This window comes from Arabidopsis lyrata (genome assembly GCF_000004255.2).
Source record: "Arabidopsis lyrata subsp. lyrata unplaced genomic scaffold ARALYscaffold_2, whole genome shotgun sequence".
NCBI classification, from domain to species: Eukaryota; Viridiplantae; Streptophyta; class Magnoliopsida; order Brassicales; family Brassicaceae; genus Arabidopsis; species Arabidopsis lyrata.
Genome location: NW_003302554.1, coordinates 13,459,426 through 13,482,656, shown reverse-complemented (window position 1 = coordinate 13,482,656; position 23,231 = coordinate 13,459,426). Strand labels below are relative to the sequence as shown.

General features: G+C 35.9%; 5 protein-coding genes and 1 non-coding gene across 8 annotated transcripts; 1 reads left to right on the top strand and 5 right to left on the bottom strand.

The window, feature by feature from the left end:
- Positions 1-4,272: 4,272 nt before the first annotated feature.
- Positions 4,273-4,345, bottom strand: TRNAF-GAA. The gene has a single exon. It is a non-coding gene; the product is annotated as a tRNA-Phe (tRNA).
- A 610-nt stretch (positions 4,346-4,955) lies between these two features.
- Positions 4,956-6,304, bottom strand: LOC9324757 (lysosomal Pro-X carboxypeptidase). Its single transcript, XM_021010074.1, has 5 exons — positions 6,244-6,304; positions 5,821-5,944; positions 5,418-5,541; positions 5,193-5,333; positions 4,956-4,961 (listed from the first exon to the last, which is right to left on the bottom strand). Exons 1-5 carry the CDS (start codon positions 6,302-6,304, stop codon positions 4,956-4,958), a joined length of 456 nt encoding a protein of 151 aa, XP_020865733.1.
- Positions 6,305-7,889: 1,585 nt separating this feature from the next.
- LOC110224214 lies at positions 7,890-8,491 on the bottom strand. The gene is given in 3 exon segments (XM_021010073.1): positions 7,890-8,239; positions 8,241-8,340; positions 8,454-8,491. Coding segments are annotated over 3 exon segments (252 nt in total). The 3' UTR covers positions 7,890-8,125.
- On the top strand, positions 7,973-12,235 carry LOC9323280 (putative U-box domain-containing protein 42). Of its 2 annotated transcripts, XM_021035911.1 has the most exons (4): positions 7,973-8,301; positions 8,433-9,784; positions 9,921-10,230; positions 10,362-12,235. In XM_021035911.1, exons 2-4 carry the CDS (start codon positions 8,585-8,587, stop codon positions 11,948-11,950), a joined length of 3,099 nt encoding a protein of 1,032 aa, XP_020891570.1. In that variant the 5' UTR covers positions 7,973-8,301; positions 8,433-8,584; the 3' UTR covers positions 11,951-12,235. The 2 variants fall into 2 exon arrangements, with proteins under 2 accessions (XP_020891570.1, XP_002888693.1); XM_002888647.2 differs by having other exon boundaries at positions 8,198-9,784.
- LOC9323279 (putative pentatricopeptide repeat-containing protein At1g68930) lies at positions 11,195-14,740 on the bottom strand. Its single transcript, XM_002887168.2, has 3 exons — positions 12,426-14,740; positions 12,242-12,334; positions 11,195-11,281 (listed from the first exon to the last, which is right to left on the bottom strand). Exon 1 carries the CDS (start codon positions 14,737-14,739, stop codon positions 12,517-12,519), a length of 2,223 nt encoding a protein of 740 aa, XP_002887214.1. The 5' UTR covers position 14,740; the 3' UTR covers positions 11,195-11,281; positions 12,242-12,334; positions 12,426-12,516.
- Positions 14,741-16,703: 1,963 nt separating this feature from the next.
- Positions 16,704-19,708, bottom strand: LOC9324756 (transcription factor bHLH49). 2 transcript variants are annotated; one of them, XM_021035762.1, is made up of 9 exons: positions 19,597-19,708; positions 18,266-19,447; positions 17,955-18,179; positions 17,807-17,872; positions 17,653-17,721; positions 17,487-17,558; positions 17,245-17,412; positions 17,066-17,159; positions 16,704-16,974 (listed from the first exon to the last, which is right to left on the bottom strand). In XM_021035762.1, the coding sequence occupies exons 2-9, from the start codon at positions 19,022-19,024 to the stop codon at positions 16,937-16,939; spliced, it is 1,491 nt and encodes a 496-aa protein (XP_020891421.1). In that variant the 5' UTR covers positions 19,025-19,447; positions 19,597-19,708; the 3' UTR covers positions 16,704-16,936. The 2 variants fall into 2 exon arrangements, with proteins under 2 accessions (XP_020891421.1, XP_020891422.1); XM_021035763.1 differs by lacking the exon at positions 19,597-19,708 and having other exon boundaries at positions 18,266-19,184; positions 19,315-19,542.
- Between the last annotated feature and the right edge of the window lie 3,523 nt (positions 19,709-23,231).

Here is a 23,231-nt window from a genome sequence, read left to right as displayed (position 1 = left end):
CCGAAATTAAAGGAGTGATGGGATTTTCGGCGGGAAATCATAAAGATTCTCGAGCGCAATCTTTGGCCACTTGAGCATTTAAAGTCCTCCGAATTGGAATAGCACTTCGAAGAACTTGGGGGGCTAATTGTTGGTGTCGGATCCCGCACCAGAAGTACGAGACCAACCAAAGATTGCCACGTAATCAGGGTAATGGCCCATAAAGGATGAAGCCCATTGGACCCGTGAGCCGAAGGGATGTTCGAAATGGTTGTCACCATTTCGAGAATCCGAAGTGACTGCACTGTGACACGAGTTCAATGAAAAAGGCATGGGCAAGTCGGTTCAAGGACACTTGGGCCAAAAGAGGCGAGGCCCATGAAGATCAGAGTCAACTCAAATTCAAACGTTGAGCATTAAAGCCGAAGAATCAAAACGGACACATTTAAGAAGAAATAATTGTGCTTAATTACTCATTTTAATGTCGTTTATTTATGTATAAATATAGAGGCCAATGGCCATGAAAAGGGGATCTTCCTCTCAAGAGAGAAATACTATAGCAATTTTCGTATCGATTTATAAGTTTTTTACATATTTATTTTTGTCCCTCAAGAATAATCTTTCCCACTTAACAAAATACTTGAGTGTGTGAATCCGACTTCCACAATTGGGCCGGGAGAGCTCTGTCTCGTCCTACTTGTGACCCCCCTTTTCAGGGACCGGGTGTTTCGACTCTTCATGCACAAGTATGGAAGCTTAAAACTACGCGGAAGCTTATGCATTTCGCGTGGTAATGTATCTCGGGTTGTCTAGCGACAAGCCAAAAACTTGTCTACCGACATATTGGTACCGACAAAGTTTGCCCTCGCTGCGGAGGGGAAGAAGAATCTATTAACCATCTTCTTTTTGAATGCCCGCCCTCGAGACAAATTTGGGCATTATCACCTATTCCCTCTTCCGGACACATCTTCCCTAGAAATTCCCTCTTCTACAACTTCGATTTCCTCTTCTGGCGAGGTCGAGAGTTTGGAATAGAGGAGGATGTTTTAGAACTCTTTCCATGGATACTATGGTATATCTGGAAAAGCCGTAATCGTTTTCTATTTGAAAACTTCAAAGAACCCCCTTTGGAGACTTTGGCCTTGGCTTTACGAGAAGCTTCTGTCTGGAAGCAAGCTAACTTGAAAGATGCGGCAGATCCCGAGCCTCTTGCCCGCTCAGTTCTACCCCACTCTTCTCTTCCCCGGATCTCGGAATGTTAGATTGATGCTTCCTGGCATACGGAGGATACCCTAAGTGGACATGGTTGGGTTTTAGTCGACCAAGACCACATTCTTCATCTTGGCCTAAAGAGTTCGAGAAGAAGTCTCTCACCGCTCCACGCGGAAATTGATTCCTTGCTTTAGGCAATGGAATGTATGATCTCGCTAGGCATTACCACTGGCGCCTTCGCATCCGATTGCTCTGACATGATTTCTCTCCTCGACAACCAAGACGTTTGGCCAACTTTTGCAGCAGAAATGACCTCTTTTCGGTCACTCGTTTGTTTTTTCCCTTCTTTTAATGTTAGATTTCTTCCTCGTAGTTCTAATACTCGAGCAGACTTGTTAGCCAAAAAAGCTCGGGCTCGTAACAGTCTCTTCTCCCATGTAAGTTCATCGGTTCCTGATTGGCTCTCTCTAGCGGAGAGTCTTTTTTTTTTTTTTGTTATCAAAAAAAAAAAAAGAAAGAAAGAGACTCTCCCGGAGAGTCTCTTTCCGATATCTTAATAGAAATGGTGTTTGATGAAAAAAAAAAAAAAAAAACTCAATGCATAGTGTAAAACTGTACACTACACTCAACCAACATTAGATCTCACTAACAAACTCCATCTAACAACAAAACAACTACTTAGAAAAACAAAAATCTACATCACGAGGAGTTCAACTATGGATTCTCATTACAAAATAGCTAACACCAAACTTCTTGGATTGCATGACGCAGATCTCGGTGAAGGTAGAATTGTTGAAAGGACTCATCGTTGTAAGATTGAAAATTACGCTTCAAAGCACGAATCCGATAGTGCCTTCCAGGGCCGGCCCATGGCTAAAGCCCATGAAGCGAGGGCTTTAGGCAGCAATAATTATAAGTAGTTTATGGGCATCATTTTTTAAAAATGTTACCGTGGTCTGTCCGAACATTATTAATGTCCAGGTCACAGTTTCGATTCCCATAAATGTTAAAACTTGTATTTTTTGCTTTTTTGACAGATTTTGTTAATGGGCCAAAAATATTTTTGCTTTAGGCATCCAAAGAATTTGGGCCGGTCCTGACTGCCTTCAAACAAGAAAAACAATGGGTCAAAGAAGTATTTCAACATAAGATAGGTCAAACAATGAGATAAGAAAAGGGAAAAATGCCAATTAAATGATGAACTTTTTCATTACGTCATTTTTAATCCTCAACTTTGCCTGAAACGATTTAAATAGTAAACTTTTTTTGACTTTCCATTTAAATGCCAAACTTTATTTGACTTTGCCATTTAAGACCCGACGTTAAGTCGATCAACGGAACAATTAAACGCCGATTAAATGCCGTTAATAGCTCCTCTTAAATTAAAACGATGCCGTTTTAATACACATAAACGACGTCGTTTTTTGAATTTACAAAACCCCAATCAAACTCATTTGCCCCAAATCGAAAAATCCCCAAACCCATAACCCTAGAAATCGAAAGCTTCAGATTTCTCTCATTCTCTTCTGGGATTTACTCATTCTCTTTTGGATTCATTCTTGTGATTCTCTCAACTTGGTATAATGAGTTCAAGTTCTATAACATCGAACGTTGTCGGAGTCCGTGGTGTGCCATCGAAGTGTAATCAATTTCTAGGGTTATGAACGTCGGGTCTTAAATGGAAAAGTCAAACAAAGTTTGACATTTAAATGGAAAGTCAAAGAAAGTTCAGCATTTAAATCGTTTCAGGAAAAGTTGGGGATTAAAAACGACGTAATGAAAAAGTTCAGCATTTAATTTGCATTATTCCCGATAAGAAAACAACTTCTTTACCGAATTAAGTCTAGCCAAATATCTTGACATCTTTGAATCCGATGATCATTTCCCTTATTTGGATTCCTTATTTTCAATTTAAGGTACATATTAAATATAGTTTTATATTAAATTTGTGCTATTTTTGGAACTTTGTAGATGATGTGCTAAATTTGGGAACAAAACTTAATATTCTCATTATTTGTAATTCATAGGATGCATGAGTACATTATTGTTCATATTCACCGACTTAAACCGGTGAACGGATAATTAACTCGGAATATCCCAATAACAAGAAAAACAAAATCTTTTCAATATCAGTTAACTTTCTTTTTTTTTTTCTAATAAAATGTATTAGTTAACTTGGGTTGTTCTGTCTTGCATCGCTATCTCTATCTTTATTATGTTCTTAATTTGGTGTGAAAAAAAAAATGAAAAATGCGGTGAGCGTGGATTGAATACGCGACCTTCAGATCTTCAGTGTGATGCTCACCCAACTGACGCATACATAGGATGCATGAGTACATTATTGTTCATATTCACCGACTTAAACCGTTGAACGTATAATTAACTCCGAATACAATAACAAGAATAAAAATCTTTTTAGTATCAGTTAACTTTTTTTTTTTTTATAAAATGTATCAGTTAACTTGGGTGTTCTGTCTTGTACCGCTATCTCTATCTTTATTATGTTCTTAATTTGGTATGAAAAAAAAAACAAAAATGAAAAATGCGGTGAGCGTTGATCGAACACGCTACCTTCAGATCTTCAGTCTGATGCTCTCCCAACTGACGCATACATAAGATGCATGAGTACATTATTATTCATATTCACCGACTTAAACCGGTGAACGGATAATTAACTCGGAATATCCCAATAACAAGAAAAAACAAATCTTTTCAATATCAATTAACTTTTTTTTTTTGATAAAATGTATCAGTTAACTTGGATTGTTATGTCTTGCATCACGATGTCTACCTTAATTATGTTTTTAATTTGGTGTGGAAAAAAAAATGAAAAATGCGGTGAGCGTGGATCGAACACGCGACCTTCAAATCTTCAGTCTGATCTCTCCCAACTAACGCATACATAGGATGCATGAATACATTAGTTTATATTCACCGACTTAACCGATGAACGGATAATTAACTATATCAATTAACTTTTTTTTTGATAAAATGTATCATTTAATTTGAGTTGTTCTATCTTGCATCGCTATCTCTATCTTTATTATGTTTTTAATTTGGTGTGAAAAAAAAACAAAAAAATGCGGTGAGCGTGGATCGAACACGCGACCTTCAGATCTTCAGTCTGACGCTCTCCCAACTGAGCTATCCCCGCATCATGCTTAATCACCTATTTTGTTTAATAAATCACTAGCTGAATTTTATAAGGAAGCTCCCGGTCCAATATGGTTACATGTTTGTGTCTTTTGTTTCATCATAAGCAATGAAATCCTTTAAAACTCGGGTTGATTACAAATCCAACGGATTTCTAGCATGGGACTTCCACTACATAATTTAACGTAATTGTGTTGGTTGGGAGAAAAAATAATTCGATAATTTTGTACTCTTGGACGATCTCATCACAGACAATGTTTCTAATGTTGTGTTTGGTCCTTTTACTTGGCTTGCTCTTCTTGTCTCAGATCAGTGTAATACTCACTGATCCATTTCTCAATCTCAGCAACTTCTTGCCTCCTCTGTTCATTCACGCAGGGTCGTCTTCGTAGCAGCCCTGAGATGTGTATGGTGAGTTCCTGCTTTAAACCAAACAGGGTTCAGTTTCCTTGTTCATTATATTGACATGGAATATGGAATGAGTGACTTACCCTTCTCTGCTCCATGGATCCTGCATTCTATTGGTATTGGAGAATATAATGTTGTTACCAAATCTCTTCAACACCATCTATATTCTCCGCAATTAACAGACTCGGATTAAAAGCTGAGCTTTAGGTCTGTTATTTGGAAAAGAAAAGAGAAAAAACTTGAACAAACCTCGGTGGTAGTCCAGTGGGGTCTTGGTCTCCTTTGTCATCATTTTCAAATGGTGGAAACATGTTCTGGTTCGAATAGTTTATTGGCATTACCATATCTGTGCAATCCTTTTTTTTTTCATATATCTGATAGTAGCACTGATCCATTAAGTAAGTTGAATAACAAGGAGAAACAGATAGACTCTTGAATACCTGCCAATCCCAACCATTGAATGAATCCATGAGGATCAGTTTGGTTTTCAATATCGAAGCAATTCTCTGAATCTGAATAGTTTGCAGCTGCAAATGCACGATCAAGTTTGCTGGCTTCTCCGTCTTCAATGATCTTGCAGACTGATGTAATAGGAGGATGTCTCATTGTGAATAAACCAGTACAATTAATAAAGATAGTACTTTGTACACTCTAACATGTATTACCTCCTCCACCGGATAAGCAGGCAGTGGAGCCATGGAATTTGATGGAGTTGGACAATTAACCATTGCTGTATCGATAAAGGCTGACTCTAGCCACCTTGAGGCTGAAGTGACAGAGTGAAGATCCCTGTGATTGTTAAGGATTAGACAATAGATCATCAAAAGATAGAGAGCGCAGCTTTGTCAACAATGAGGGAAAGCTGCAGATTTTTACTTCCAAGTTCTGAACTTTTTGTTGAGTTCTTGTAACCAGCTAGCTTTCATGGTGGAAAAAAACCTCCAGCTTCTCTTGATGACTTCAAACAGTTAACAATCACGTCCGGCTCTTAGCAAGAGGCATGAGAAGCTCTTAACAGCTTTCATTGAATATACTTTTTTGTACCAACTGTGTTAGAAATATACAGACCTTGAAATCCTGCGAAACGGTCTCATAGAAGCTTCAAGACGAATAATCTTATCAAACTGAAGAGTATGAGCGGAGGGTGCTAAAGCACCGATTGCTATATACGGATACTTAAGCCTGAACCAAGCTGGATTACCACCATGCACTTATCTCAATTCCAATCAAAATGGTCTCTTGTACATAGATTAGCTTGCGAAATAAAGTTCTTATAATGTAGACTCTCATCACTGATTAACAAGTGTGTTTGCAACCTATCAAGGAAAGAACAAAGAGTAACACCAGTCTTGTCCATGAAGCAGCTCGGACACAAAACAACTTTAACATGAAAACGTAAACTGCGTCAAGAAGTAATCACATGAAAAAAGCAATATAATTAAAAAGCTGATTCACCTCACAGTTGCTTTGAACGAAAGATGGATGCTCTACCACTCCTCTTCTCTAGAGGATAATGAAACTGTTTCAAGAAAGCTTTTGTCCAATCTCCCATCATGCAACATATTTAGTGACCAAAATTATTGTTGAAGCATCTCCACCAGACACAGCTGTGTCACCATCTCTAAGACGTACCCTAATTAGGTACCACTATTTGGGTTTTCTTTCATTTTATTGAACAAGGCATCTGCTTCCTCCTTTAAACCTCTCCTACAAAATCCTAAGATCATTGTGCTTCACTCCTTTAAGGCCGAGGCTACAAAATAATTCCCACCCAACTTCCACCTTCCCATGTAAACCTGAATGATTTCACGAGGACTCCTAAAACCGGTTAAGTAAACCTGAATCCGGTTTAGTTAACCGTCACTGGCACTTTTTGTATTTTTTCTTTAATGACCGAAATACCCTTTCATCGGTCCGAGTGTTGAATAATCATCTGAGGGTGAAACTGGAAATTGGGTACTATAAATTTCCCAAAAAGGAGAGATTTTTTAGGGTTCTTGACCTTCATTAGTTTAAGTATGAGGCTCTGCTCCCGGAGGTTGTTTTTTTGGGTTAAGCTCGACTATGATGATTCTTAAGAAGTCAATAGACCAGACATTGTGGTAACACTCTCTTTCATGGCAGGGCTATAAGGAATTAGCAGCCATGGCGGATGAGTATATCCTCTAATTTGTCTGAGAAAAGGCGAATCTGAGTCCTCTCCTGTGACATGCAAAGCTTTTATTTTTTTTAAGTGTAAAGTTTTGAGTTTTGAAAATGACAGAGCTTTTACAAATTGATGATTTTTGTCTTAAAATAGATCTTATTCAAGTGTTCTCAGTAGTGTGTTTCTTCTATATATCTATCATATAATTCACATGGATGTGAGCAATGGACATATGATTATTGTCAAATGAAAGATTTCAGATTCTAAACCCAAACTAGATACAATTAAGAAAAGAAAAGAGGGAAAATGTATGCTCTTTATTGTTAATTTAGAACTGTGAAAGCTTTCATACCATTATTGGTTTTCTTATAATGTTAAATGTGGACTCAAACGCTTAACTTCAATTGAGAGAATGAATGAAACAACAAATGGAGCAACTTGACTTGAAAAAAGCAGAATAAGCAGAGATTATTACGCAAAACACCTCCCTCAGGCAAAGACTCAATCACTTACTCTGCCCTGAATGTTAGATGGAGTATTAAGACTCATCAGATCTTTAAATCTTTCCAAATGCTAGCTACATTATGATAAGAAGGATGCTAAAGCCTACTCTTTCTCCAAATAAGTATGTCAGAGTCATCATAATTCCAATTGATGGAAAACAGAGAAAAGTTATCTCTTCCAATGCTTTCAAATTCAAAGAGAGTTTGTAATTTTAATTCAAGCAATGTAAAAAGTGTAAAGAAAGGATAGACTAACTCAAAACAATTGGTAATGAATAAAAAACTCCACATCTTTTGATATATATATTTTATACCCAAGAGCCAAGCAAGAAACAACGACTTGATCAAATATTATTCTGCACCACTACAACGAACATGAAGAGAGATATATATACAAGTCAATGTGATCCAATGGCATATCTTACCAATTCAAGATTTTATCATTAAACAAAACCCAATAAAGAAAGAAAGACAACGACATTGGACAGTACCCACCAAATTCTTTTGTATTTAAACAAAGTACACGGAAATATCAGGAAGACGTCAAAGTACAACAAAAAGTTTCAGACCAACCATCATCTGCAGAAGAGAGATAGTGCAAGAAGAAGCAAACAAAGTCAACAAAATCCAAACACATGTTTTCGTAAAGAATATGCTTAACAAACTACTCTGAATCAGAGTCTCTGATTTGACTCCTTCAATTTTACTGTGACCCCACTTCCTCCTAAAAAGTCGTCTCCTCAATCATCATCAGAGCAACAAATTTACCTTTAGTGGGTTCCAACTTCTCTGAAACAGAGGACCAAGTGTGTCCTTCAAGTCTTTTGCTAGATGAAGTTAACTGTTGGAGACTTGGTAAGCAGAGTGAGACAAGACCATCTTTGAACAAATGGGATGTCGGTAAGACTTTCTTCAATCTTCTCTTGTTTCCTTTTGCACCTTCAAAAAAATTCTTGATCATATCTTTCGAATCATCTCAATTCTGAAACCAACGGAATCTCTCACCTTTCCGCCTATTTTTGTGATCTCAGACTCAAGAAGAAGATATAGGCACAAGTGATACTCTGATTGGATCGTTGTTAGGGTCCATTTCTGAGGTGATCACATCTTTGGAGTCCTTGCAAGCAGAAACAGAGAGGTCCTCGAATGCGCTTGCTACTTTTATCGAGTTTCAGTTGTGTTAATGGAGATACAGACAGCAGAGAGCAACGTCGTATGTTCAATTGATATTTTTGAATCACTATCCGATAGTGTAGATGTGGCCAAGAATCTGGTTGAGAAATCTCAAGAAAGTAACGGAGCTGAATCAACTACTGATCTGAGAAGCATTGAGGCAGGTTTTGAAGGTGTTGTGAAGCAGATGGGTGAAACTTTGCAGTCCATACCCGAATCAACATTCGACGAGGAAGAATATATAGGAGTGGTTATTCAGTCTCTTTCAAATGAGATGCAGAATGCTAACATTGGAGATGGTAGTAAAAGTGAGATGATACAGAATGGGCAGCAGAAGATTTCTGCAAAGCATTCACCGGAAATTGTGTCAGAGCAAATGGAGGAAGATCTCTATCCCACTGATCCTGAATTTTCCTATGAAAGTTACATGATGTATAGTGAATCACAATCAATGACCGAAATACCAGATATCCCAAGCCAGAGCACATATGTTAGCCGCCAGAGAAAGCATGGAAATCATAGTGAATCACAATCACAAGTAACCGAAATACCAGATATCCCAAGCCAGAGCACATATGTTAGCAGCCAGAGAGAGCATGGAGATCTCAGTAAATCACAATCACAAATTACCGAAATACCAGATATCCCAAGCCAGAGCTCGAATGCTAGCAGCCAGAGAAAGTATGGAATTCTTAGCGAATCCTTGTCAATGTTACCACAGGTGACACAGTTCATGGAGCCTCCATACCAAGCTTTCATCTGCCCATTGACCAAAGAGATAATGGATGATCCTGTCACCACAGAAACAGGAGTAACCTGCGAAAGACAAGCAGTAATAGAGTGGTTTGACAGTTTTGGAAACTCCGATGAGATCAACTGTCCAGTTACCGGGCAAAAGTTGACCACTGAATTAAGTGAAAATGTTGTCTTGAAAACCATCATTCAGGAATGGAAAGTACGTAACGAGGCAGCAAGAATCAAAGTGGCTCATGCAGCTTTATCCTTAGGCGGTTCAGAAAGTATGGTTATCGACGCATTCAGAGATCTGCAAATGACCTGTGAAGGGAAACAGTACAACAAGGTACGAGTCCGTGAAGCTGGGATCATTCAGCTGCTTGATAGATACCTGACATACAGAAGTAAAGATGTGAGGTATGAGCTGCTACGGTTGTTAAGGACACTGGCGGATGAAGACACTGATGACGGAAAGGTTGGATCTCTTTTACTTACCCATTATGCAAGAGCACACTACCTTACATGATATGCGCTGCTGTATTTCTTTGTCCTAGACAAAGGACTTCTACTTCTTGTTTCAATAGATTTTTATGTTTCGAAGTATCTTACAGGAAATGATTACGAAGACAATAACTATGTCATGCATAATCAAACTTTTGGGAAGCAGTCACCAGCCTGTAAGACATGCAGCACAAGCCTTACTGCTTGAGCTTTCGAAATCCCAACATGCGTGTGAGAAGATTGGGACTGCTACAGGGGCGATATTGATGTTAGTTACCGCGAAGTATAACAGAGAGTTGGATGCCTTTGCATCTGAAACATCAGACAAAATCTTAAGAAATCTAGAGAAGTGTCCTGAGAATATCAAGCAAATGGCAGAGAGTGGGCTATTGGAACCTCTTCTGGGGCATCTAGCAGAAGGTAATTCATTACTGCTTTTCTCTCCAAAGTATATGGAGCTTAGTTACTATGTAAGCATTACCTGGGGTGAAATGATAAACAATGAATTGATGTTGATTAATATCAGTTTGCTTCCGAATGATATATGGCAGGGAGTGAAGAGACTCAGGTGGCAATGGCTGCGTACCTTGTGGAAATTGATATTGGACATGAGAAAAAAACTTACGTAGCTGAGAAGGCTTGCCCTGCGCTCATTGGGCTGGTGCAAAGTGAAAATACTGACGCTAGAAGAGCCGCCTTCAAAGCTCTAGCTCATATTTCATTGTATCACCCCAACAACCAGATATTGGTAGAAGTTGGCATCATCAAGATCATGGTCGAAGAGATGTTCACCAAGCGAGTTTTTAGTGATCTGATGAACTCCAGGAACGAAGCTGCTACAATACTTGCAAATATACTGGAATCTGGGCTGGAACATGAGACCTTTGAGGTGAATACTCATGGCCACACATTAGGCTCGGATTACTTTGTATACAACATCATCCAAATGCTCAAGAACTCAAGCCCAGACGATCTTAACATTAATTTGATCAGGATACTCCTATCCTTGTCCAAATCACCCAGGGCGATGGCAACAATTGTCTCAGTGATCAAAGAAACCGACGCAAGCTTCGCCATGATAGAACTCATCAACAATCCTCATGAAGAATTGGGGGTTGGAGCATTAAAACTTCTGATAGCACTTACCCCCTACATCGGTCACACGCTATCAGAGAGACTATGTAAAACTAGAGGCCAGCCAGAGAATCTTATCCAGTGCCCAGTAGAAGCAAATCAAATAACAGAAAAGCATGCTGTTTCAGCTAAGTTACTTGCTAAACTGCCTCATCAAAATCTGACTCTTAATTTAGCACTGGTCAACGAGAGCATAGTGTCTGAAATTCTGCATGCAATCCATCTGATTCAAAGAAGTGGAACACGAACAAGCAGGTATGCTACTGATTTTCTGGAAGGTCTCGTTGGCATCTTAGTGAGATTCACAACTACATTGTACGAGCCCCAAATGATGTACCTAGCCAGAAACCATGATTTGACATCAGTGTTTGTTGATTTATTGATGAAAACATCAAGCGACGAAGTTCAAAGGTTATCAGCGACTGGACTAGAAAATCTATCATCTACAACTATGACTTTATCGAGGCCACCTCAACCTAGGAGCACGAAATTCATGGGATCCCTGAGTATGCCTAGGTCTTTTTCCCTCCGTTCATCCAAAAAGAAGCAAATAGAAATCTGTGCAATCCACAGAGGGGTATGTTCTGCAAAAAACACATTTTGCTTGGTTGAAGCAAATGCAATCACGAAGCTACTAGCATGTTTGCAGAGTGATAAAGTAGAGGTAGTGGAGTCAGCATTAGCTGCTATATGCACGCTATTAGATGACAAGGTCGATGTGGAGAAGAGTTTAAGCATGCTGAGTGAAATGAATGCAGTACAACTAATTCTAAATGCAGTCAAAGAACACAAGAAAGAGTCTCTATTGCAGAAAGCATTTTGGATGATTGACAAGTTCATAATTAGAGGCGGAGATAAGTATGCCAGTGAAATATCACAAGATAGGATGCTGTCAGGTATGTTGGTTAGTGCCTTCCATCGTGGAGATGGTAACACAAGGCAGATGGCAGAAAATATTTTGAGGCGTTTGGACAAGATGCCAAGTTTCTCTACTTATATCACATAAAAAACTAACATGTCAAAATTTTTAACTGTTATGAACTATTGCTCTCTCTCTCTGCTCACTGTGTATAAAGTATTCAGTTTGAAATGTGATTTTATTACGTTGTGGTCACAAAAGAAATAGTAGTTCACATTCTCCTGACAACTTTGATCATTAAAACGTGAATACTTTGTTTATGGATCCACACGCCTTTATAGTACACCGATTTCCAGTTAGTGTATCGAAAGAACAGAAACTAAACCACCAATCTTCAACTTTATGATATATAAAATCACAAATCCAGTTAGCCCTTACCATTCATGTTCTCCAGCTTTGTCCATGTTGCAGTCAAATTATATGAACAATTCACCCAATTGGAGTCCAATGCAACTATTCAGGCTCCGAATCCTATTACAAAGATTGGCAGCACAAAAATAAAATTAGAAGACTAGCATCAGAAAATGAGAAAATATTGGAAGCAAAGAGAAATAAGTCTTACTTGAATCTACCCGGCTCTGTTTTGATTTTTCAGATTAGTGATGGAGATTCATCATGCTTTGCTCTATGTTCAGAAAATTCCAAGATAAAACCTACCAGAAATCTCCGCATGAGCAAGTTCCATCTTTAAAACGGTGAAACCTAACAGCATCTCTGACAAGTATCTCTCTACCAGTGACGCTTGAGATATGTTTAGTGGCATTGTGGCAATCCACACACACTCGAAGATTTTTTCCTACTCTAATAGGTAGGCCTGAGGGTACAAATATCAACCCAAAAGCAATTGCAAGCCTTTCACTGTGACAGTTAAGCATCTTTATTTTAACAGCTTCCTCGACATCATGGTGGACAAAACTGGTATCTGGTTTATAACCATTATCTATGATTTTTTGGTACAATTCCTCGAGCTTAGCATATATCTGATCTGAATATGGACTCGACTCGTCATCAGCTGAGAAACTGTGCAATTTTCCTTTCCATTTGATCCAACTCTGTCCGGGTTCTTTTCTCACGTTCTTCTCTTTCATTCCCCGCCTTAACTGGGCCACACAATCCCATTTCCCCTTTGAAGCATATATGCTTGATAATAGGGTATAGCCAGCAGGATGGTGAGGATCTAATTCTATGAGTGATTCAGCCGCCCATTTACCTATTTCCAAGTTACCTTTATTTCTACATGCGCTGAGTAAAGTAGTCCAACCAATTGCATCTGGACGAAACGGCATCCCATTTATGAAACCCATGGCTTCCTCTATCCTTCCAGATCTACTAAACAGATCGATCATGCAAGAATAATGGCCATTACTCGGCACTATTCCATATTCATTTATCATTAACTCAAAATATCTTTGTCCTTTCTCCACTAACCCTGCCCTGCTGCAAGCAGAAATAACACCGGTCAAAGTCACTCCATCAGGTTTTAGTCCTAGTTGAACCATTTTGTCAAACAACTGTATAGCCTCGACAGCCCTTCCAAATTGGGCATACGCAGAAACCATTGCAGTCCAAGAGACTTCATCCCTGACATTCATCTCGTTGAACAGCCTAGTAGAATCATCAATATCACCACATTTTCCATACAGAGTCACCAATGAATTCGAAACAGTGATGTAATGTATTAGGCCAGCAGTTATAGCTTTTCCATGAAACTGGGAGCCCTCTTCTAAGCTACTTATGTTGGCACACGCACTGATCGCTTGTCCTAGAGTATAATGATCTGGGTCAATTCCACTTCTTTGCATATCAAGGAAAATTTTAACAGCCTCTCCAGCACGCCCGGTCTGGCCATAACCCACAACCATTGCTGTCCAAGACACAACATTCTTCTGCTTCATTCTATCAAAAACAGTCTTTGCATAATGTAAACACTTACACTTGCAATACATGTCAATGAGAGCACTGCCTACATATATGTGATCCTGAAGATTGGTTCTGATTATACAAGCATGAATCTGTCTCCCATCGTTTATTGCTCCTAATCCTCCACAAGCAGGTAGTACACTTCCAAAAGGATATTGATCCATCTTCAAGCCTTCTATTTTCATCTCTCTGAAACATTCAATAGCCTCCTTTTCCATTCCATTTTGAGCAAGTCCTTTAATCATCGCTGACCAAGAAACTGAATCTTTCTCCATTCCTCGAAATAACTGCAGTGCATCTTCGATCATTCCACATGCTAGAAGTCCACCCATCAGCGTATTGTACATAACCGTATTTCTATCGTCCAGCCCGTAAAAAACCTTCTTTGCATCAGAGATGCAACCAACTTTTGAATACATATCCAACAATGGACTCCCAACTAAAAGATAAGACTCAAACCCAAGTTTGATAACCTGCCCATGAATCTGCTTCCCCAAACTAACATGCCCATTGCTAGAAGAAAGTTTCAACATTGTCATCAACGTAACCCTAGTCAAATTAGAAGAAAAATCTTTCATCATCGTGTTATAAGCCTTGACAGCGGCACCAACCAATCCACTCAAGGAATAGCCTTCAATAAGCACGTTCCAAGTGACACCATCACGATCAGGAAGCTTCTCAAAGGTACGTTCCATCTCTGAGAGATGCCCAGATTTTGAATAAGCCAAAAGAAGATTGTTCCAGGAGAAAAGGTTTGGTTGGGGAATTCCGTCGAACACTCGGCGTGCATAAATGGAGCTTCTGATTAAAGCATACGCGTGGACGATGTTGTTATGCAAAAACGTCTCTGGATGAGGAAGAGTTCTGATAATATTCCCATGGATCATCTTCACATGGCGACTCGCTCCCAACCCAATGCATTGCTTTATCTGAGCAGAGTAGTAGTTCGACGCCATACTCATCTTTGTTTTTTTGGGTATATAAAACATTTATAGTCAAATCTGATGGAACTAAACCAACCGGTTTAGTTGAATAAACCAGAGAGATCCGTTTGACTTTCTTTAGGCTTAGTCTACAACAATTCTGTAAATCTTTTTACTAATTAAAAAAAAAAAAGCATAGTTTCATTCTGATTTAAATACAAATAAAAATCTATTTTGCAAGTAAATGATTATTTAGTAGATTATTTTATTCTGTAATTTTTTAATATGCAGAATTATTTTCTTATCTAACATACCTAATCTCGTCTTCTTGTATTATACTGAATTAGTACAATTTATTTAGATCTTCTTGTTAAAGCCAAAATGAGTAATATGATATCAACAACAGAGGCAAAATATATAATATCCCAAAATAAGAAGAAAATCAACAATTTCTGATTATTCTACAAAGTTTATTAACATGAATTCATAATGTTCATACTTGAGTTATGAGAAATATGAGATTAAGATACATAACTTGATGAAGACATAACTCATATATAATATGATCTCATAACTCATCTCTTAAATATTTAAGTAGAAATTTATTTAATGATTGTTTTGTGAAAGTTTAAAGTAATCATGTCTGCTAAATAAAAAAAAGTACACAATTTTAGAGTCGGTGTTGTATATTTGGATGAGGAATCATTATCTCTTGTGCTCAAGAATTTTCCAAATCTGAATAATTTAATCTTCAAAATACAAAAAAAAAATCGTAGAAGCATCATATATTTATGCACAGATGATACACACAAATTTTTTGATTTTAACCTTCATGAAAAATTCATAAACTTGATGGATGAGATCGTGGATCATAATAACTGCTACAATCTCATCCATTAAGGAGCAATAGCTAATTTTCCACAAAACTGGAGTCTCCCAATCATTGCGGTAAGATTTTTACTATATTTATAATTTTTTATTTATTTTTATCAAATATGGAGTAAGAAGGTCGAAGGTAATGATGAAGACAAAAAAGCCTCTGAACATCATTTTGCAGGTGAACCATTAGTAATAGCGGTAAGTTCAATAAGTTTTCTTTGATCAATACTTTTAGACGTTTATAGGTTCGTAGATTTGGGGATTAGAGATCTTGCAATAGGTTTTTCAAGTTCTAGATTTGATCTGTTTGATGGTATATATGTGAAATTATTTTTATGATATTCACTTGTGATTAGACCGTTTGCAGTTCAAAAAGTGTTTCGCTAAAGATATCTTCAACCCATTACTCTATTTTTGATTCTAAATAGAGTTAGAGTTTTCTCTCGCATATTCATCTATTTCCCACTCTAAAAATAATATTCCAAATATATTTTTTCTTCACTTAATTATTCATTTTTAAAACAAAATTAGTTATCTAAATTGTGAATTTAACCTACTCACTTTATTGTAACTCAAAATTTCAATAAAAGTTATGTATTTTTAAGTAGAGAAATATTATTGTTATTGTATTTTGATGATTTATTTTTTCTATATAACTAGTTTTTAATTTACAAAATAAATTATCTACAACTTAATTAACTAAATGACTACAAATTGTGTTATAATATTGTTCAAGTAAAAGAAAACTTTAAATGTCAAAATATCATTTATAAACAAAAATAGTTTCACTCCATGATAGAGAAATGAAACTTTAAAATAGAGAACGAATAATATTACTTCAAATATAATAGTGTGTATCCTCTTTGGTTTGTAAAAAACAGGGCTTCTTAAAAAAAACATTTCTAGTTTCGTTGTTAAGACTTTTTTTCTCAAATATTCTTATGATTTCATTACTCCGACAATATGATACTCAGTCAAAAATCGTATCATCACTATACTCCATTGGATATCCTATTATACATTATAACATTTATTTGACAAATTTTCAAAACGAGTTATATTTTCATATAGCCGTATCAGGCATTTTCCGTCGTGACAACGAATCCACAATACAAATATTGAGATAGCAGAACAAACTAAAAATGTTATGACTTATACAAAACTATTTTGCAATGTTGGTGTTCACAATTTATACTCTTCTTCCACTAATCTCAAAGGCTTAGTAGTAGTAGTCGTAGTATCGTATTCGTTAATAGTAACATCATTATAATATAGTACATATAGTAACTTTTAAAAAGAAAAAAAAAAAAAGATTACAATAATTTAATATTCTATCTAACAAGAAGAAATATCATGGCTCAACCTTCATATTTGCAGCTGGGAGAGATGCTGTAATAAGAAAAAATTACAGAGAAGGTTTACCAAAAAAATTACTAATATCATTTGGTGAAAAAAAGGTAATACAGGTTTCAGATTTCACCTGTAGCTGCTGCTTGAGGGTCAGGTGTGACATCACCAGCTCCATAGTTAATGTGGATCACATTTTGCAAATCACCCTCCCATCCATTTGTTTCCTATTTTACAAAGTTAATCACCAACAAAATCAGATTATGAGCTCGGATTGTTCACTTTACAGACCACTAAATCGCTAATACATACCTGTCGCTTGAATCCACCATTCATAGAAGACAATGGAGAGCTAATGGTCCTTCCGATGCTGGAAAGGGTTTGTTGCATGAATCCATGTGGTAGAGGAGGATAAGCCATTGCCATATTTGGGGTGAATGGTGTTGTAGTAGATGAAGAACCAGCTCGTAGTTGAAGTGCCTGCGCATATAATTCAGTTTACTAGAACCTTAGGATGAGGAGAATTAGTTAAAAGACTTGCAAAAATAGCTTACATCTTTTGCAAGAAGACCTTCAAGGTTAAAGTCCATTTGTGGGTTCACAGTTGCAAGTTTCATCGATAAAAACTGTTTAAGCAAAAGAGAAGAAAATGAGAAAAAGAATTGATTTACAAAAAGCAAACACAAAGAGCACTTCGTTGAGAATTAGGAAATGTCATACCTCAACTTGGCGTTGTAGTGATTGTACGTAGTTTATGATTTCGTCAAGCATAACTGCCTTCCCAGTCACCTGCAAACACACAATTTATTTTTCTGCATTAGCGTTGTCTCTGTTCTTACATATTAATATCCATCATTATCAACAAAGACCTTACCTTGTTGCAACCCGGTACAAGATCTTGAAGAAACTTCATCCTTTCACTAATTTTTTCTCTCCTAACCTATAATCACAAAGTTAATTAGATGAAAATACCATAAAAGATAGCTTCTACTCAACTTCCAAGATAGTTGTAGAAATTCTACTCTTTCTGCAAGACTATGGCTATTTGTAGCCTGGCCTCTTCGTGCCCGCACATGAATATATCCATCTTTTGGAAGATCAGAACTTTGTTTGCCTTGTCGTTTCCCACTGTTTGTCTTGTTTCCAGGTGAATTTGGACTTTGCTCACTATTCCGCTTTTTATCACCATTATTGTCTGGTTCTTCCTCAGATTGCTGAGATCTGTGTGACTGAGCTGCTTCAGAATTCTACAAACCGAAAAGATTACGAATGTTAAAAAGAAACATAAAAAGGCTGAGAGAACAAAAATAGAAGAGTAACTTCAAATCTTCACCTGCCCATTTCTTTTCCTCTTCTTTGTGTTGGAAGAAGTTTCTCTACCTTTCCGACCGTTACCACCACTAGACTGAGTATCCTCGGATACATTGCCCGATCCAGGAACATTCGGTTTAGCTTGTTCACAAGATCTAACAGTTGGGTCTTTCACTGCTGTAGATACATCATTGTGAGGTTCACCAACATTAAGTTCATCACATTGACACTGCCCTTGCATTGTTCCACCACCTTGAAGAAACAAACCAATCGACTCAGGATTCCCAAGTGGTTGATTCACCATATCACTAAAATTCCCACCACTAAAAAGCGAAAACCTCGCAGCACGCTCTATGAACCCTGAATCAGCCGGGAACTGAGCCATACTCGGAGGAAGGAAAGTACTCGCATTCGGCAGGAAAAGACCATTGCCTTTAGGAGGCAACAAATTAGGCAAGTTCCAACCCATTTCAAGAGATCTATCAATATTACCCCTAAACGAAGAAGACGAAGCATTACCACCATTGTTCTGGACACTAAAACCGCCATAACCCATAGCCTGAACACTAGTGGGATCATACCAAAGAGTTTGCCCAAATGAATCCATCATCTGAGATGGAGAACAAGACGCAGGACCAGCTGATATCAGATTCTCTGAAGGATATGAATCAATCGGGTTAGAACCCGAAACTCGCCAATCTCCAGACGGATTATTAACCGAATCATAGTTATCAGGATTCCTCTTCTCTGCTGAAAACTCATCTTTCTCACTTAAATCCATCTTCAATTCTAAAACTTGATGAACACCACTAATCAAAAAACCTCCAAGATCAAAACCACTACAAACCAACCACCACACAAACACATTCAACTTCGTTTTTTAGTGATACATCCACCTTGAAGAACAATGATTCAATGAAGAACAAGAGAAACCCAAATCACTAGATTCAGAAAAGGAACAGTATCAGTCAACGGAAGACAAAAAGGATCATGATTTATCCGTGCAAACTCCAAAAACCCTAAACCAGATTTAAGCTAATAATCGAGCTAAAAGAGTCAGAAGAAAGATACCCATATTACAGAATATGTGCCACCACTTTATGAACAAATTTTGAATCTTTTTCCTCAATTTCTAACAACAAAAGCTGAATTGAAACTGGGTCCTTTGGGTCAGATAATAAAAACCCTTTTCTCTGTTCTTCAGCTGCAGAGAGAGAGAGAGAGAGACAGAGAGAGAAAAAGATAAGCAAACGAGTGGTTTTTTTTAGAAATGGAGAAGAAAAAAAAAAAGGAAGTGAAGAAGAAGAAGAAAGGAGAAGAAAAATAAAATCGGAAAAGGTTCTGGATTTATACCCACGCTTGCATAAAAAACAGAGCTTTTTGATCATTAAACATAAACACCGCCATAGCCAAAGTATTCAAGCATTATAATTTGCAGCGGATTATTTTTTTATTTTTTTTTTTGAGCTAAAAGGTTTAGTTTCAAAGATTGGTTAAAATTGATTTGATTAGTTAAATCTGTATGGTTTAATTTAAACACGTAGTTATTCCAATTATTACAATCAGTTGACAGTGACAACTTTCATTTTGGGGTTATTTTATTCTACTATTATTTTATTTTATTTTTTGTTATTAAAATCCTCGAAAAACAGGCTTTCATGATTTCCTTTTCTTGTTTTTATAATTAATGAATTAGGTTTGTCTGGTAAAATATTATTTCCTTTAAAATCCATCTAGCTTAAGCTTACTTTATACAATATTTTTAATTGTCTTACTATAAATATCGAAATAATTTTACACAAATATTAGTGTAAAGACTATTTTCCTTACCAAAAAAAAAAGTGTAAAGACTATTTTTATGAGCTTACTTTTAGTCAGTCTTTACACTTTTTTTTTTGGTCAACACTTATTTTTTTAGTCAGTCATGTCTTACATGTGCATACTTTTATGATTTTATCAGCTAGTTTCAATGTTGAATAAGTTCAAGTTTCCATATTCAAATGTTTTTTTTTTCATATACTATAAAAAGAGGGTTAATCTTTCTATTGCCCAGTGTTTATATAAAATACTATATGGTAGAATAATGCTTGCGAATAATCATAACAATTATTGGTTTCATGTTCAATGTTTTGGATTTTGTACCGAATCATAGGTAAATTCTTAAACAAATACTTTTATTTTCATGCACGGTTTGTTGGAGATTTATTATTATTTTTTTTTAAAGTTATTTTTGTGTCTTTTGACCGCTTGCTTTCGCTCAAGAATATTTTTTTCAGCTCAAGTCTAGATGTAAACAGTACTGCTAAGACTTACTACTAAAATATTCATAGCAATTACAATAATGTTAAAAATTTTAAAATAATATTTCATTGTTGAACATATAATTAGATCTTTTACTGTATCTTGGAATAGTTTAGTTTAATTAGATATTCAAGTTGTTACATTCTGTCAGTTTAGGCAACTTGAGAGTTGAGAAACTTTATTCTAATAAAAATTATTCGTACATCTTGGTTAGTCAAATAATCTACGAGATCTTCGTGGTCGATAGAGGTCTTAAACTACAATTATTTTGCTAGCGAGAAAAAAGATTACAATTATTTCTTAGGCTTTTCAAAAAATATATCCTTCTATAGTTCTATTATTGACATTGGACAACGCAGTGGAATTCTCCACTTTTCATTTTATAAATATCTTAAAAATAATTTGATTAGTCGTAATCATACTTAAACTATTACTCTTTTCTTATTAAAAAAAAACGATTACTCCATTAAACCGGTGCCAATTCTGGTTCGACTCCTTTTGTACTTCATCACAAAGCGAACAAACTCAATCCTCACGAAGTGTTAGTGTGTTACTCGGAGGTTATTTTTGGGTATTTTCGGATATTTTGGATATTTTTGGTTATTTTCGAGTATTTTTAGGTATTTTTGATTATTTGGAGATAAATAACTAATATTTTTGGACATATAATAGTATTTCGGGTATTTTTGGTTACTTAAAGTATTTCGGTTCGGTACCAATTTTAAAATTTAGTATCCATTCAAATATTTTCAAATTTTCGGTTAAGTTTAGTTCGGTTCTTTCTATTTCGGATACAATGGATACGATTCGATCCTTCGATTCGATTAATTATTTAATTTGCCCAAACCTACTTCTTAGTTTAAGAATATTGAAATGGAGTATAAAATAAATTACCAATCGATGGCCATAATTACTTAAGTTTAATTATAAAAGTTAACAAGGTGTATTTTATTAACTAGGTAAATGATTACTAACGCTAATTGTTTATTTTTTTCTCCTACCATCAATATTTCTATGAATCATGAACAAGTGTAAAAGGAAGAGTAGATGGACGGTCCGGTTAGCGCAAAGATCGAGGTCATTATTAGTTGGCCTTGGGACTTGCAATTTCCAAAGACCTAAAAAACTAAACCTTATAATAATTGAATTCTCCAGCCCACACCTTCACTTTATCTTCTCTTTTTCTATTTTTTAATTCTCTAATTATTAACCATAGTTTAACTTTTTGTTTAACAATTAACCCAACCATTTCCTTTTTTAGGTTTTGAATCATAGTTTAAGCTTAGGGTGCTTAATTAAAATGTCAATATTGATTATCTCCACTATGTACCTAGTCATTTGTTTTACCCATGCAGTAAGAGAATAAGTATTATTTTGGACTTTTAGGCATATGAAATATACTTTGCCAAAAAAAAAAAAGGCATATGAAATATATATATATATATATATATATATATATATAAATTATGTTTGACGACAAGAAAATTGTAGTTTTTATCAGTTTGTTAAGTAACACTAGTAATATATTTATATTTAAAGAAGATCAAACAAATCCAAACAACCGGACAAACATTATATCAAATAGTATATTATCAGTGATATTATCAAATTGTAGAACGCCTAGAATAGAAAAAAAAAACAATTTAAGCTGTAGAACGATTTTTGTTATATATATAACCAAGTTTGTTTTAACTATGCTCTAAAAATGGTATCGAGTTATCACCTAAATTTATTCTAGCAACATAACTTTGACACGTCCTAATAATTATGTAGGTAAAGGTTCGAATCAGTGTTGTTGACGGACGAACTAACCTATGAACAGATTAGATTATTTATATATATATATATTTTTTGACAGCAGATTATTTCTATTTTTTGAGAGGGACAATAAGTCAAATGTCTAATGTCTTAAGTCTTAACATGCACTATATAACAATAATGCATGAACGACGTAACTAATAATGGTAAGTGAGACGATCTTTTTGTCCATGCATATACAAAACAAACAATCTTATGATGTATTTCAACAAATGTTGTTCACGTACATCAAGGTGATTTCTATACGTTCGTGATTCTATACATAGTTACGGCCACTTAAGAGCCCAATCATAATCACCCTCGTCTCATCCAAGTGATCTTTCTGTCATATTCTTAACATTTCACCATAATAACTGCCTATAAAGACGATCATTCCCATTTCACCACCATACACAACTAAACCAGAGTAAACAGAGTAATCACATCGTTGGTCTCAAGTCTCAACCATATGTTGACAGCGAACAAGTTATCTCAATTGCAGATATACATTAATTCATCATGTTTAGGCACCGTCACAAAATTAAATTAGAGTAGATACATGTCATAAATTCAATATAATTTCATTATACTTACATGCTATTCTATAATAAATTGTACTAGCTTCGAGAATTAAATTGTATATTAACAAAAAAAAAAGAATATTTCAAATTTTGATTTTTTAAATACAAAATATCAGTGTTGATAATCTTAAAAGTGATTGTATCATGTTATTATACATGTTATCAAAGACAAAAATAGGGTAAATCAATTTTTTTTTTTAAGTGTTGAAATATTACATTAATTGTCTAACTATATTATCGTAAGGTTACAGTTATATTTAGGCCTTTTCAGCTGTAACCAATAAGAGATGCTTAAGCAGTCGTTCTTCT

What these genes read in the sequence shown, in the direction of transcription:
- LOC9324757 (XM_021010074.1), bottom strand. Translation starts at nt 6,304, where the DNA reads ATGGGAGATTGGACAAAAGCTTTCTTGAAACAGTTTCATTATCCTCTA. An exon ending in TCCTCTAGAGAAGAGGAGTG is followed by an intron (nt 5,945 to 6,243) that starts GTAGAGCATCCA and finishes GTGGTAATCCAG; the next exon opens with CTTGGTTCAGGCTTAAGTAT. An exon ending in CTGCTTATCCGGTGGAGGAG is followed by an intron (nt 5,334 to 5,417) that starts GTAATACATGTT and finishes CTATTACATCAG; the next exon opens with TCTGCAAGATCATTGAAGAC.
- LOC9323280 (XM_021035911.1), top strand. Translation starts at nt 8,585, where the DNA reads ATGGAGATACAGACAGCAGAGAGCAACGTCGTATGTTCAATTGATATT. An exon ending in AAGACACTGATGACGGAAAG is followed by an intron (nt 9,785 to 9,920) that starts GTTGGATCTCTT and finishes AGTATCTTACAG; the next exon opens with GAAATGATTACGAAGACAAT. An exon ending in TCTGGGGCATCTAGCAGAAG is followed by an intron (nt 10,231 to 10,361) that starts GTAATTCATTAC and finishes GATATATGGCAG; the next exon opens with GGAGTGAAGAGACTCAGGTG.
- LOC9323279 (XM_002887168.2), bottom strand. Translation starts at nt 14,739, where the DNA reads ATGGCGTCGAACTACTACTCTGCTCAGATAAAGCAATGCATTGGGTTG.
- LOC9324756 (XM_021035762.1), bottom strand. Translation starts at nt 19,024, where the DNA reads ATGGATTTAAGTGAGAAAGATGAGTTTTCAGCAGAGAAGAGGAATCCT. An exon ending in CACTACAACGCCAAGTTGAG is followed by an intron (nt 17,559 to 17,652) that starts GTATGACATTTC and finishes TTGCTTAAACAG; the next exon opens with TTTTTATCGATGAAACTTGC. An exon ending in ATGGTGGATTCAAGCGACAG is followed by an intron (nt 17,160 to 17,244) that starts GTATGTATTAGC and finishes TTTGTAAAATAG; the next exon opens with GAAACAAATGGATGGGAGGG.